The sequence below is a fragment of the Macaca mulatta genome, chromosome 3 (genome assembly GCF_049350105.2).
Source record: "Macaca mulatta isolate MMU2019108-1 chromosome 3, T2T-MMU8v2.0, whole genome shotgun sequence".
NCBI lineage: Eukaryota > Metazoa > Chordata > Mammalia > Primates > Cercopithecidae > Macaca > Macaca mulatta.
The window spans coordinates 175443565-175457819 of NC_133408.1; the positions used below are offsets into that span (position 1 = coordinate 175443565).

General features: G+C 36.9%; 2 protein-coding genes across 3 annotated transcripts in view; both read left to right on the plus strand.

Annotated features, from left to right (window-relative positions):
- The window catches only part of LOC144339977 (uncharacterized), a 359243-nt gene that overhangs the window by 293734 nt on the left and 51254 nt on the right, over positions 1-14255 (plus strand). The window lies entirely within an intron of this gene.
- Positions 1-14255, plus strand: part of NUP205 (nucleoporin 205) — a 93185-nt gene that overhangs the window by 55598 nt on the left and 23332 nt on the right. For both annotated transcript variants that reach the window (XM_028846334.2, XM_015134978.3), the window contains exons 23-33: positions 1047-1161; positions 2811-2960; positions 3549-3620; positions 3983-4140; positions 4496-4576; positions 5312-5503; positions 6276-6543; positions 6643-6741; positions 9954-10102; positions 12335-12526; positions 13415-13536. In XM_028846334.2, the coding sequence (XP_028702167.1) occupies positions 1047-1161; positions 2811-2960; positions 3549-3620; positions 3983-4140; positions 4496-4576; positions 5312-5503; positions 6276-6543; positions 6643-6741; positions 9954-10102; positions 12335-12526; positions 13415-13536 (1598 nt within the window). The remainder of the gene's footprint in view (positions 1-1046; positions 1162-2810; positions 2961-3548; positions 3621-3982; positions 4141-4495; positions 4577-5311; positions 5504-6275; positions 6544-6642; positions 6742-9953; positions 10103-12334; positions 12527-13414; positions 13537-14255) is intronic.

Genomic DNA, 14255 nt, shown 5'->3' on the forward strand with positions numbered 1-14255 from the left:
AAAAAAAAAAAAAAAAATTTGCTGGTTTATAATATGGTACCTACCTATTATCATCTTGATTTTTTTTTTTTTTAAATTCCTGAAAACAGATGGACATTTTTGATTATGGGCTACTTTTATTTTTCTCACATAAAATGTCTTTTACCCTTTGACCTACTTAGATATTTATGTTATTCATATCTGTAATGGAGATCTTTATATACATTAGAATTAGTAACTTTTTCTTATATTTAATATAAGAACTTTTTTCTCTTATCTATTCTTTTGTTAAATTTTTATTCAGTTTATTGTTATTTAGTGGAATTGATGGATCTTCTTTGTAATTTCTGCATTTGCTTTGGTTTCAGTAATTTTAATCTTCCTGAGGTTGAGATATAACTCGTATGGTTCTCAGAAGTTATTTCCAAGTAATTTACTACTACTAATTTTTTTTTTCTTTCCTTTTTTTTTGAGACAGGGTCTTGCTCTGTCACCAGGCTGGAGTGCAGTAGCGTGATCTTGGCTCACTGCAACCTCCACCTCCTGAGTTCAAGTGATTCTTCTGCCTCAGCCTCCCGAGTAGTTGGGACTACAGGCACATGCCACCATGCCTGGCTAATTTTTGTATGTTTGTAGAGATGGAGTTTCACCATGTTGAGCAAACTGGTCTCAAACTCCTGACCTCAAGTAATCTGCCCACCTCGGCCTCCCAAAGTTTTGGGATTACAGGCGTGAGCCACCAGGCCCGGCCTGCTACTGATAATTAAGCTAAAATACTAAAATTTACTAATTAACTATATGTGTATGTATTCGTAAGTATATTAATAATAGTTCTGTAGTAATGTCATCAACACTCAATCATATTTCAGTGTATTTTTCTTGAGCTAGGCTGCCAAGGACTGTTCATAACTCTGAGCTTCTGTTTTGTGCATCTGTTTGTTCATTTTGCTTGAGTTGTTGATGGGCCCTAGTTTTTCACTTAGTAGGTCTCAGTTCATATTTTGTTACCTTAATATGTATAACACAGAAAGACTGATTTAGGGATTTTTCTTACTTTAATACTTTAGGTCATATATCAGTTATGTGCATGCTCTGATACGTCTGGCCCTACTATGAGGTACTTGAGAACCAGCCAGGATTTCTTATTTTCCCAGTTGCAATATCTACCATTTTCTAACAAAGGTAGGCCATTATTTTCACTTATTATAAGAACACATTTGTAATTCCATGTTAAGTTATTTTATTTATACAATATTTGGGGGAATTCTGTTCTAATTCAGATACTTCAGCTTTTTTGTTATTTTAGGTTCCTTTTGTAATTTCTGCTCAAAAAAGCAAGATATTTTAACTGCTGGCAAAAACTTATTTAAATATAGCCTGTCAAGGATGGAATTTGATTCTCTTACGGCAAATAAAATTTAAAGATTGTGTTGAAGGGATAAGAAAATTAATGGGAATTTAAAGGTTTTGAATGAAAATTGTTTTACAGAGATTTCTGATTTTCTCTTCCCAGGCTGTTTAAAAGAAAAAAAATATCCTGATATACTTTCGTTTCTTGTGTTTGTATTGAAACCAATTCAGGTCTTGAAATGAAAAGTTGAAAACTAATTATGGTAGAAAACAGTTTAAACTTAGTTTATTGACATGACTAACAATTATTCCAGGCTAATGAAGTGTTATCAAGATTCTACTTTATTTTCTTTTTGACCAACTTTTAACAGTTTTCTGAATTCAAATTATATTCAGACAGTCTTGGTCTGTTGAGTTTTTTTAAAAGTTTAGCTTGTATCATCTTTATGTTTTAGGAAATTGGGGCTCACACATGCCATAAACAAATTTCTATTACTAGTAATTGTCAGCATCTAATTTACCTTTTAGCATAATGGTGTTAGACCTCTGAGAGCTATCTAATGGCAAGAGGTTTTTCACTTTATTTTCATAAGTGTCTTATTTTTAGTTCTGTGATTTTGTTTATATAAGAAGCTTTTAGAAACCCTCTTTTTACACCTAACTAATTAAAAATAAAAATTAACATCTTACCTATTATGGTATGTGTTTTATAAAACTTCATTTAGCTTTGCCTGAAATTATTATTAGTATTACTGTTATTTGGTTAATTTTATGTTTATACTATCACAGTTTAGGGTTTTAATGTCAAGCGTATTAAAATAGTATTGGATTAGAAAACTCTTATTGTGGGACCAGGCATGGTGGCTCACGCCTGTAATCCCAGTGCTTAGGTAAGCTGAGACAGGAGGATCACTGAGGCCAGGAGTTCAAGTACAGCCTGGGCAATAGAGTGAGACCTTGTCTCAACAATAAAACATAAATAAATAAAAATAAAAACTACTGTATAAGTGATTCTCAGCCTTAATTAAATGTTAAACCACATCCTTAATTGAGGTATTATAAAATCATGCAATTTAAGTTTAATTTTTCTTAAGTATTTGTTTTGTGAAATCAAAACCAAACTATGAGAGTTTTTGAGTTATGTATTTGAAAATTACTTTAAAATATTGTTTTATATATCAGTGTCAAAAAACGATAGACTCAGGATCTTTGTGAAATTAAAATCAGTAATGAAAACTTGATTCTCTTTTACTCTTCATTTACTTTAGCTCATCTTTCATAGATTTATACTAGCTTATTTTTTCTTCCTTGGTATCTTTTTTTTTCTCTTGTAATTTTACAGATGAGAAATTTTATGTTGCTGAGTTTCATAAATTATTGACTTTGTTACATGGGAAATATCTGTTGAATTACAGAATTTAAGTCTGTTTTGATACTGTGTTATTACTCTGGGAAACAAAATTTGCATGTTTAAATTCTAGAATATGAAATATCTATGCTGAACCAGATGTCATGGCTTATGAAAACTGCCTCAATAGAACTAAGGGTAACCTCTCTGAATCGTCAGCGGTCACATACCCAGAGGCTCCTACACCTCTTACTGGATGACATGCCAGTGAAACCGTACTCAGGTGATTATTGGTATTTGTTTTATTGTGCTGGTGACTAGTTGTTGTGAAGACAAACACAAATGTGAAGCTTGTGCTTAGTATGTGACTATAAACCAAAACTATCTTCTCACTTTTAGAATTTTTTTTTCTTAAAACACAAAAATTTTAACTCATCTTATGATTGACATTTATTATTATTTTAAGCATCCACATGACACTATAGTCATACCGGTATTACATACAGAATTGTCAGTGGAGTTTGTCATACTAAGCCAGCATGACCTAAGCTATTTCAATATGTATTCATGCAAATTAAGTATAAACTTTTAAAATCATCTCATTGGCATGATTGGATCTTGCCGTTTTTGAGAATCTGATTATTCTCTTTACAATAGTGAAGTGGATTCCATAGGGACAGAAAGAATTAGATGAATGTTGGTAGTAAGTCCTCGTCAGTCTTTGCATTTTAATTATCCATTTGCACAGGGCTGTTTGATGCAGAAACAATGACCTACAAATAAAATACCTTATGTTAGTTATTTCCAAATAAATGTAGTTTTAAGAGTATGTTCTTCTTTTTCTGATTCAATATTATTGATGTTCCAACAGATGGTGAAGGAGGAATGGAAGATGAAAACAGGTCTGTTTCTGGGTTCCTTCACTTTGACGCTGCTACGAAAGGTAATCCCCTTTGAATTTGTAATCAATTTATTTTATAGACATACATTAAATTGCTTAAAACTTCAAGGGATTATTATGCCTGTGCCTGCAAACTCTGAACTGGTATAGAAAAGCTATATAAAGGATTATTTGCCACCTGAAAATTTTTTTATAAAAGGATTATACAACAGGAAAGAAAATATTTTTGTTAATGGATGTATCAGAAATAAAATCAAATTTAGATTCCAATACAGTTTTCAGTTTCTTGACTATTTTATGCTGTTTCTGAAAATAGCACTATCTTTGAAAATCAACTGAATATGATGGTTTGCCCTTCCTTTCGATGTCCCAAGTAAAATCAAATTACTTTTTGTTATTTCTAGTACGTCGAAAAATTCTAAATATTCTTGACTCGATTGACTTCAGTCAGGAGATCCCTGAGCCTTTGCAGTTGGATTTTTTTGATCGGACCCAGATTGAACAAGTTATTGCTAACTGTGAACACAAGAATTTACGGGGACAGACAGTCTGCAATGTCAAGGTGAGGGTTGCTTTAAAGTACATATCTGCAGTGTCAAGTGGCTCAGACCTTAAGTCATCAGAAACAAATAGAACCATACAGGTTTTCTTTCTGATAGAGACATTGGTTTACTAGTTTATAGGAAGGACTGTGGTTTTTGTAAAATATCCCTGAAATAAATCTTAATGTATCACACTAACTTCTTGAAAAGGGATACTTAATATTTTGGTCTGGAAAGTGGACGTTGCTCTTGTTAGATTATATATAAAGGTATCTGACGCCTTTCCCTTTAGGGCAGTTTATGATAATTGCTAGGTGTTATTGTTCTACCAGTGTCTGAAATGTCTTATTTTTCTTTCTTTTCTTAATTATCCAGCTTCTTCATAGGGTTCTTGTAGCTGAAGTAAATGCCCTTCAGGGTATGGCAGCCATAGGACAGAGACCTCTACTCATGGAGGTAAGCTCTATTGAGTATGTGTTCGTTTCAACCTTTTAACTACTTAGGTTGCTGGTGAAAAGACTAAAATAGTATATTAACGTGTAGTTTGCTAATTAGTAAGCTACCTAAAAATTAAACATTTAGGGAGTCTTTCACTTTTGATTTTATAACTTTTATAAGCTGAACTATCTGGTATGCCGAAATAAATAACACCTTTTCTGCTAGACTAGTTAAGGATTTGCAGCCTGACCATATTTCGTATTATACCTCACTTGGTCCCCGTCAGTGAGAGAGGAGGGTCATTTGTCATCACAAGTGGAAAGTTACAGGTAAGAGGTCAGATGGGAAGAACCACATGCATGGAGACATAGCTGGCCAGGCCAAAGCAAGAGGCAAAGAAATAAAAGAGATGTCAGGGAAACATGCCATTGAACTTGGAGTTTAAATAATTCTAGTGCTCTAGAGTAAGCAAGTATAAGTAGATAGGTACAAGGAGAAAGAAGATAGTGTCAAAAAATACAAATTTATCTATGCCACCTCTGTCCCCTACCTTTCATGCACATACACACACACACACATACACACCTTATATATTAGTATTTTTTATAGCCCTGGCTACTGAAATAATATGAAAAGATATCTGCTTTGTGGCATGCATGTAGTAGGTTTCCAAATAGATATTTTCTGAGTAACTGACAGATAACTGATCTTATTTGCCTGTTTAACCTTGTGATTCCATTCCTGTGGCTTTAGGAAATCAGCACTGTACTTCAGTATGTGGTAGGAAGAAATAAATTGCTGCAGTGTCTTCATGCAAAACGTCACGCTCTGGAGTCGTGGAGGCAACTGGTAGAAATTATACTGACAGCTTGTCCCCAGGACCTCATTCAGGCAGAGGATCGACAACTGATTATTCGTGATATTTTACAAGACGTGCATGATAAGGTGACATACTTCCTAAATTACTTTATACTGCTGAACAAATATGTATCATTTAAACGAATAAATTTTGGCACCCCAATTGTTTTCCATTTTTGATTAGGAATAAAATAGAATTGCACAATACCAACATTAAGACTTTCCTTGAGAAAGGGATTAATTCTATACAGTAGTGACTGTCAACCAGAGTGTGTGTCCGAATTATCTAGGGAGCTTTGTAAAAGTTCACATGGACAAGCCCACCCCAGACCTACTGAATGTAATGGTGAGACCTTTTATGTGAATTTCAAAAAGAAAACCTCCTTAGGGAATTCTGATAGGAATCCCTTCTGGTTAAGAACACCCATTACCTAGCATCATATTTAAATTTCTCTGTATATATTAGATTTTTTTCTTTCTTTTCTTTCTTTTTTTTTTTTTTTTTTGACTAATTTCTGTATTCCATTCTTATATTGTTGTCACAGTTGACAAACTAAATATATATAAAACTTGTTAATGGGCTGTATGCAGTGATTCATGCCTGTAATCCCAGAACTTTGAGAGGCCAAGGTGGGAGGATCGCTTGAGCCCAGGAGTTTGAGACCAATCTCCTGAGGTGGGAAGACCACCTGAGCCCAGGAGGTCAAGGCCGAAGTGAGCTGAGATTATGCTACTGCACTCCAGCCTGGGTGACAGAGCGGGACCCTATCTTAAAAAAAAAAAAAAAAAAGCTGTGAAACTTGTTAATGATTATAGCTGAAAGCAGGATTCTCACTCTGATTTGCCCTTGTCCTTTAAGATACTGGATGATGAAGCAGCGCAGGAGTTAATGCCTGTAGTCGCTGGGGCAGTGTTCACACTGACTGCTCACCTGAGCCAGGCCGTCCTCACCGAACAGAAGCAAACATCAGTCTTGGGACCAGCAGATGCCCATTACGCTTTTATGCTTGATAGTTCCTTCACCTCACCTCCTCCAGAAGAGAACCCATTAGTGGGTTTTGCTTCTATTGGAGATTCTTCACTTTACATCATATTGAAGAAACTGTTAGACTTCATTTTGAAGACAGGTTTTTTTCATCTAAAATTTCTATAAATTCTATCCATTGTATTTGTTTTAACTTTAATTGAGAAAAGATTTTCATTTGACATCTTCCTAATCTCCCTAGGTGGTGGATTCCAGCGAGTGAGGACTCACTTGTATGGCTCTCTGCTTTATTACTTACAGATTGCCCAGAGACCTGATGAGCCAGACACCTTAGAAGCAGGTAGAATGAGATCAATTCCTAATCTTTTCTGGATTGGGAGATGGTTACTTTTTAAACTGAAAAAAAAAAAATCACTTCTCCATCTTTTGACTAATCACAACTGTAATAAATGAGTGTTGGTGTCATTTTTTAAAGCATTTACTCAAAAGTTGAGGGAGAATGTTTAGTTTTTAAGAATTATGAAGTAATACTTGAATACTGCTTTTAAAAAAACCTTCAAATAATACTTTAGGTTTATATACTTCTGTAACTCCCTCACTTGCCTCAAGTCCCACTGAGCAGTATGCTCTACATAGAATGGCCCAACGTCTTTCTTTCCTTTGTGCTACATCAGAGTACATATCTAGTTGATTCTTTTAAAATATCTCTTCCTGGCGTGGTGGCTCACGCCTGTAATCCTAGCACTTTGGGAGACCGAGGCCAGTGGATCACCTGAGGTCAGGAGTTCGAGACCAGCTTGGCCAACATCATGAAGCCCCATCTCTACTAAAAATCAAAAAATTAGCGGCCACAGTGGCTGGCATCTGTAATCCCAGCTACTCGGGAGGCTGAAGCAGGAGAATTGCTTGAACCCAGGAGGCGGAGGTTGCCCAGATCATGCCACTGCACTCCAGCCTGGGCAACAAGAGTGAAACTCCATCTCAAAAAAAAAAAAAAAGCCACAAAAAGTCTTTGTTATTCCATGATATGGATGAAACACTTATTTAGCCATTTTCCTTATTCATAGGCATTTCAATTGTTTCTAAATTTTTATTACAAAAATGCTACATCAATTTTTTTTATATGCCTATATTTCTCAGAAAGGATGCTGCTTAATGGTAGAATTTCCATGTGAAAAAGTATGTACTTTTATTTTAATAGATGCAAACGAATGACCTTCTCCAGTATAAACTCATCAATAGTATACACGTATCTTTTTGTACTAGTGAGGTTTTCTTTGGATAAATTGCAAGAAGTGGAATTTCTTGGTCAAAAGTTAGGCATATTTAAAATATTGCTAAATGGCTGCTTTCTAAATATAGTTAGCATTTTTAATTGAGACTAATCTTAAGACATGAAAATGTTATTAAGTGTTCAACAGATCAGTATATAATGCTTTATATACTTTATAGACATTTGATGTTCGATCAAGTCATTCAGAGTTATTCTGCTATTTGTTAAGTTGTCAGAGCACCTTCTGATAATGGACTTTCTTTGCACTCTTCACCTTTGTGAGTGTTATTTTGTATAGACTGTTAAAAACCACTGTGTACGTAAAGTTCAATTGATCTCATTATTCTTATGGTGGTTGTGTCTTATGCCATACATAGTACCTGAGAAGGTAGTAATAGCCAAATGGTAGATTTATAGGCATGTAGCACCCACATAAATAATGCATGAGAATATTTGTAAGGTGAGGAAAAATGACAGAATAGTTCAGAGAAGTTTTTTTAAGCAAACACAAGCTTCTTTTAAGAAAAGAGATAGTGATGGGATTTCTCCACTCTCAGCACCTCCCACATTGTTCTTTTGTGTGTGTGTGTGTTTTAACATTCCATTTGGTTGAATTGGCCAAGTCACCACTTAACCACTAGGTGGGGCTCTACAATAGGCATTTTATAAGAAGTCATCGAGATGCCAGTTTAAAAACTGCTGCTATGTAGTAGTTGGAAAAATGAGATTAGTTTCTTTTTTTTTTTTTTTTTTTTTTTGAGACGGAGTCTGGCTCTGTCGCCCAGGCTGGAGTGCAGTGGCCAGATCTCCGCTCACTGCAAGCTCCGCCTCCTGGGTTCACGCAATTCTGCCTCAGCCTCCCGAGCAGCTGGGACTACAGGCGCCCGCCACCTCGCCCGGCTTATTTTTTTTTGTACTTTTAGTAGAGACGGGGTTTCACCGTGTTAGCCAGGATGGTCTCGATCTCCTGACCTCGTGATCCGCCCGTCTCAGCCTCCCAAAGTGCTGGGATTACAGGCTTGAGCCACTGCGCCCGGCCGAGATTAGTTTCAAATACAAATTATTGCTTTCTTTAATGTATTTGTGAACCTTTTTAAAGACTCTTAAGAGTGTATTTATGAGTCTTACATAAAATGTATGATCATACTGTTCATAATCATTGTATATTTAAATTTATATTTAAATTACCTTTATAATGGGTATGCTTTTATTTTTAATAAGTATTTCAACTAAAAAAAGAATAAAAATACCTGATTTTTTTGGAGGCAGATTTTTGTCTACATTGTATCGGATCCTTTCTAGCTAAATTTTCTTTCTTTTTTTTTTTTTTTTGAGACAGAGGCTCACTCTGTAGCCCAAGCTGGAGTGCAGTGGCGTGATCTTAGCTCACTGCAACCTCCACCTCCTTCCTGGGTTCAAGTGATTCTCCTGCCTCAGCCTCACCAGTAGCTGGGATTACAGGTGTGCACCACCACGCCCCACTAATTTTTTGTATTTTTCGTAGAAACAGTTTCACCATGTTGGCCAGGCTGGTTTTGAACTCCTGACCTCAAGTGATCTGCCTGCCTCGGCCTCCCAAAGTGCTAGGACTATAGGTGTGAGCCACCATGCCTGACAGTTTTCAAAGATCTCAAAAGATAAAAGGTTGATTAGCGGCCGGGCACAGTGGCTCACACCTGTAACTTTGGGAGGCCAAGGTGGGGGGATCATGAGGTCAGGAGATTGAGACCATCCTGGCCAACATGGTGAAACCACATCTCTACTCAGAATACAAAAATTAGCTGGGCATGGTGGTGTGCGCCTGTAGTCCTAGCTACTTGGGAGGCTGAGGCAGGAGAATTGCTTGAACCCAGGAGGTGGAGGCTGCAGTGAGCCGAGATCGAGCCACTGCACTCCAGCTTGGCGACAGAGCGAGACTCCATCTCAAAAAAGAAGAAGAAGAAGAAAAAAAGATTGATTAGCAGGATAAATACAGGACGTTGGTTCTCATGGAGTCTTGTAATTCATTTTGATCTCTTTAAGAATGGTTTATCCTTTTCCTGGTACAATTGTTATCTTAGTGGTACGAGCTATGCATGAAATAGGTGCATTGTGTTATTAGAGTTAACTTGCTTAGACCCATTGGTCAGTGGGCCTTTGTGTACAAGCAGTAATGGAAGGATCTTGTTGTGTGTTTTTTTTTCCCCTTCTCTCAGCTCACATCTAGTGTGTGAGGTATAATTACTCAGTTATTACACTGCTTTCCACTGGAGTGTTTTTTTCTGTTTTAATCCTTTTAGCCAAGAAAACCATGTGGGAAAGACTGACAGCCCCCGAAGATGTATTTAGCAAATTACAGCGAGAAAACATAGCCATTATTGAAAGTTATGGCGCCGCCCTCATGGAAGTGGTCTGTCGAGATGCTTGTGATGGTCATGAGATTGGAAGGGTAAAGCGACTCTTATTTAGTATTGTAATTGAATAAGTATTTTGACTTACTAAAGTATAAACTTATTCATGACTCGTTGTGGTGCCTCATGCCTGTAATCTCAGTGCTTTCGAAGGCCAAGGTGGGCAGATAGCTTGAGTCTAGGAGTTTGAGACTAGCCTGGGCAACATGGTGAAACCCCATCTCTACAAAAAATACAAAAAATTAACCAGCCATGGTGGCATGCACCTGCAGTCCCAGTTACTTGGGAGGCTGAGGTGGAAGAATTGCATGAGCCCAGGAGGCAGAGGTTGCTTGCAGTGAGCTGTGATCAAGCCACTGTACTCCAGCCTGGCCTACAAAGTGAGATCCTGCTGCAAAAAATAAAATAAAATAAATTGATTCAACTTCTAATAATATATGTTGCATATTAAGAATTATTTTTTATAATATAGTGTATTTTCTTATTTGCTATAATTTGGGACTTCTATTTTATTTATTCGTATGTTGTATTTTATTTTGTTAGTATCTTAATTCAGAATTGCCTTTCAGAATTATCTTCTTGTTAATTTTGAGGTTGACTGGTAGAAACAACAGAAATGCTGCTTAATAAAGATCTTTGGTTAAGAGAATACTGAATAAATTGCCTTGTACCAAATATATCTTTGTCTGCCTAATTGCTTTGTGGAGCATTTATATTTCTTATGCAGTATTGTGGCACATTGGTAATGATGCAGTGAGAAGATAACTTCTTAATGGAAAATTATGTAGCAACGTTATGTAGCAATTAAATCATGTTTTTGAAGACCATAGGAAATAGGATTTTAAAAAATAAACTGTCATAAGCTTTTAGTTATCTTTTTTTGTTTTTTGAGACGGAGTCTCACTCTGTTGCCCAGGCTGGAGTACACTGGCGCAATCTTGGTTCACTGCAAGCTCCACCTGCCGGGTTCACACCATTCTCCTGTCTCAGCCTCCCAAGTAGCTGGGACTATAGGCGCCTGCCACTATGCCTGGCTAGTTTTTTGTGTTTAGTAGAGACAGGGTTTCACCGTGTTAGCCAGGATGCTCTTGATCTTCTGACCTCGTGATCTGTGCGCCTCAGCCTCCCAGAGTGCTGGGATTACAGGCGTGAGCCATCACTCCCGGCCACCTTTTAATTATGTTTTAAAAATTTAAAAATATTTGTATGCATAGAAAAAATGCTGGTAGGAAACAGACCAAAATGGATGAACTGCATTTACCAGACTGTGTAGTTATTACTTTTCTTTTTCTTTTTTTTTTTTTTTTTTGAGACAGAGTCTTGCTCTGTCGCCCAGGCTGGAGTGCAGTGGTGTGATCTTGGCTCATTGCAACCTCCACCTCCCAGGTTCAAGTGATTCTCCTGCCTCAGCCTCCCGAGTAGCTGTTACTACAGGCATGCACCACCATGCCGGGCTAATCTTTTTTTTTTTTTTTTTTTTTTTTTTTTTTTTTTGAGATAGAGACTCGCTCTGTCGCCCAGGGTGGAGTGCAGTGGCATGATCTTGGCTCACTGCAACCTCTACCGCCCAGATTCAAGCAATTCTTTGCCTCAGCCTCCTGAGTAGCTGAGATTACAGAAACCTGCCACCATGCCCAGCTAATTTTTTTTCGTATTTTCAGTAGAGACGGGGTTTCACCATCTTGGCCAGGTTAGTCTTGAACTCCTGACCTCGTGATCCACCCGCCTCGGCCTCCCAGAGTGCTGGGATTACAGGTGTGAGCCACTGCGCCCAGCCTAATTTTTTTAATGGCTAGGCTTGTCTGGGACTCCTGACCTCGAGTGTTCTGCCTGCCTCTGCCTCCCAAAGTGTTGGAATTACAGGGGTGAGCCACGGCACCCAGCCTAGTTACTGCTTTTCTGTGTTTTCTGTAATAAGCATTATAAAACTTCACAATGAGAAAAAACAGCTGTTAAAAAAATTTCTTTTCTCTCGCCAACAATGTTAGACTCTACTAAAATATATCTAATGCCACTATTTTAACGTGTTAGGTTTTGTTTTGGAAATAAATGTTTACCTGACTGCTTTCCTTTATTAATAAATTGAGATTCTGGACCCATAGTTTTCAACTTCTCAAAAAAAAAAAGAAAAGAAAAGAAAAAAGGAAATTTTATTGCAAGCAACATTCTCTTTATGAAAAAAAGTCTTCATATTTCCAGATAAAGTCAGTTACTGTTGTTGATTTTGGTAGCATCTACTTGTTTTGGACTTTAATTTATTCTTCCTTCAGATGCTGGCCCTGGCTCTACTTGATCGGATTGTCTCCGTAGATAAACAGCAGCAGTGGCTTTTGTATCTTTCTAACAGTGGCTACTTGAAGGTCCTCGTAGACAGCTTGGTAGAAGATGACCGTACTTTGCAGAGCTTACTCATGCCACAGCCTCCCCTTTTAAAAGCACTTTATACTTATGAATCTAAAATGGTAAGGCCTTCTAGACATGTGGTGTTAGATCAAGAAGTCATTTTCTCTTGGCTATAGATGTATTAAAGAAAATGAATGTGGCATTCATTTTGAATATTTCTATCATAAGCTGGAATCCTTTTTTAAAGGAGTTTTAAACTTAGGAATCTTCCTAGTGTGCAAAAGATGGGTGAAATGCTCCTCCAAGGGACAGCTGGATAATGGAACTGCTGCTTCCCTCACTCATTCAGGTTGCTCATGATGGCAGTATGACAGCCAGTGCTCCATGAGGACAGAGCAAAATTGTCCTCTCACAATACAATTCAGACTGTAGTCGTTGCTGATTGAAAATTTCCATGTAGATATGCTGGTTCTAATCTAAACACAGCATTTTTAATATAGTATATAATGCGTTGTTTCTTTGCCTGCAAATCTGTTTTAATTTCTGTTTCCTCCTGGTTAAAAGGATCACAAATGTTGCAATAATAGAAGCACTGAAGTTTAAGATTTTTCATTTACTCCTTTTCCCTCCTTCATTTATTTAACAGGTATTTATTAAATACCTGCAAAATGGCAGGCATGGCACTAGATACTAGAGACATAGCTGTTAGCAAAACAGACAAAATTCCTTGCCCTCCATGGGCGCACATGGTAATAACAGAACCCGCACTGTAAATGAATACTTGAGTCCTGGAAGCTACTGTCTGTGGGTACTTTAGATATGTTGAACACTGAGTCCTCATGAAAATCCTAGGAAGAAAGTGGTATAATGTAACCTGGTCACCAGCCCAGATTTCTCTTCAGTGATAACTAAGGACGAGAAATGTGCCATGAAAGTGTTTCACTTTTCTCTGAGGCCCTTGGACGTGATTTCAGCACTGATGATTTTTTTCTCTCGTAACTCCTTAGGCATTTCTCACAAGAGTGGCAAAGATACAGCAGGGTGCATTAGAGCTGCTAAGATCAGGGGTGATTGTGAGACTAGCTCAATGCCAAGTCTATGACATGCGCCCAGAAACGGACCCACAGAGGTAAGTGTCTATATAGATTAATTTGGTTAAGCTCCCAGTAAAGGATTATTAAGGGAAAAAAAAAAATTCCAAACATAATTTTGCCACTTAACAGTTCTCTTTCATCTTGATGTGGGGTTTTTTGTTCATACTGTGCCCCTGTCATTTACTAATAAATGGAAGTTGCTACTAGGGAAAAAGTAGGTAGGGGTGGGAGAGAATTTTTTAAGAGTTGTAATTAAATTTTAATTTTTTACGGCTTTCCTGTTCTGGATGATTTGAATAGGATTTTAGGTTTTATGTATATTTTTTCTTATTTCAATATTTTGCTTACTGCTTACTAATTCAAAAGCTTCAAATGGAATTGTTTTCAAGTTTTGAACTTTTCAGCTGATTTCTTAGTTCAGTTTGAATGTGGAAAATTTGATTTGATTTTCTTTTTTGTTTACATGACTGCAGCATTGTGAGGCAGTCAGCATACCTTCCTAGAAGTAAATAATACTTAGTTTGAGTTTAGTAATTGTTTTAAAAGTATCTGTTACCAACTTGAATATTTGAATGTTTAAGGCTTAACTACAGAACTATTTTATCTCCAGGGGAAAAACATTTATTTTAGTATTGCTGTCTAAAGTTTCCAACATGAAAGTTATTACTTTCACCTTAGGTAAAGTTAATTAGTTCATGGCAGGTTATTATCACTTGTCTGTACAAAGCCTCTCTCTTACTTTATTTTCATATTC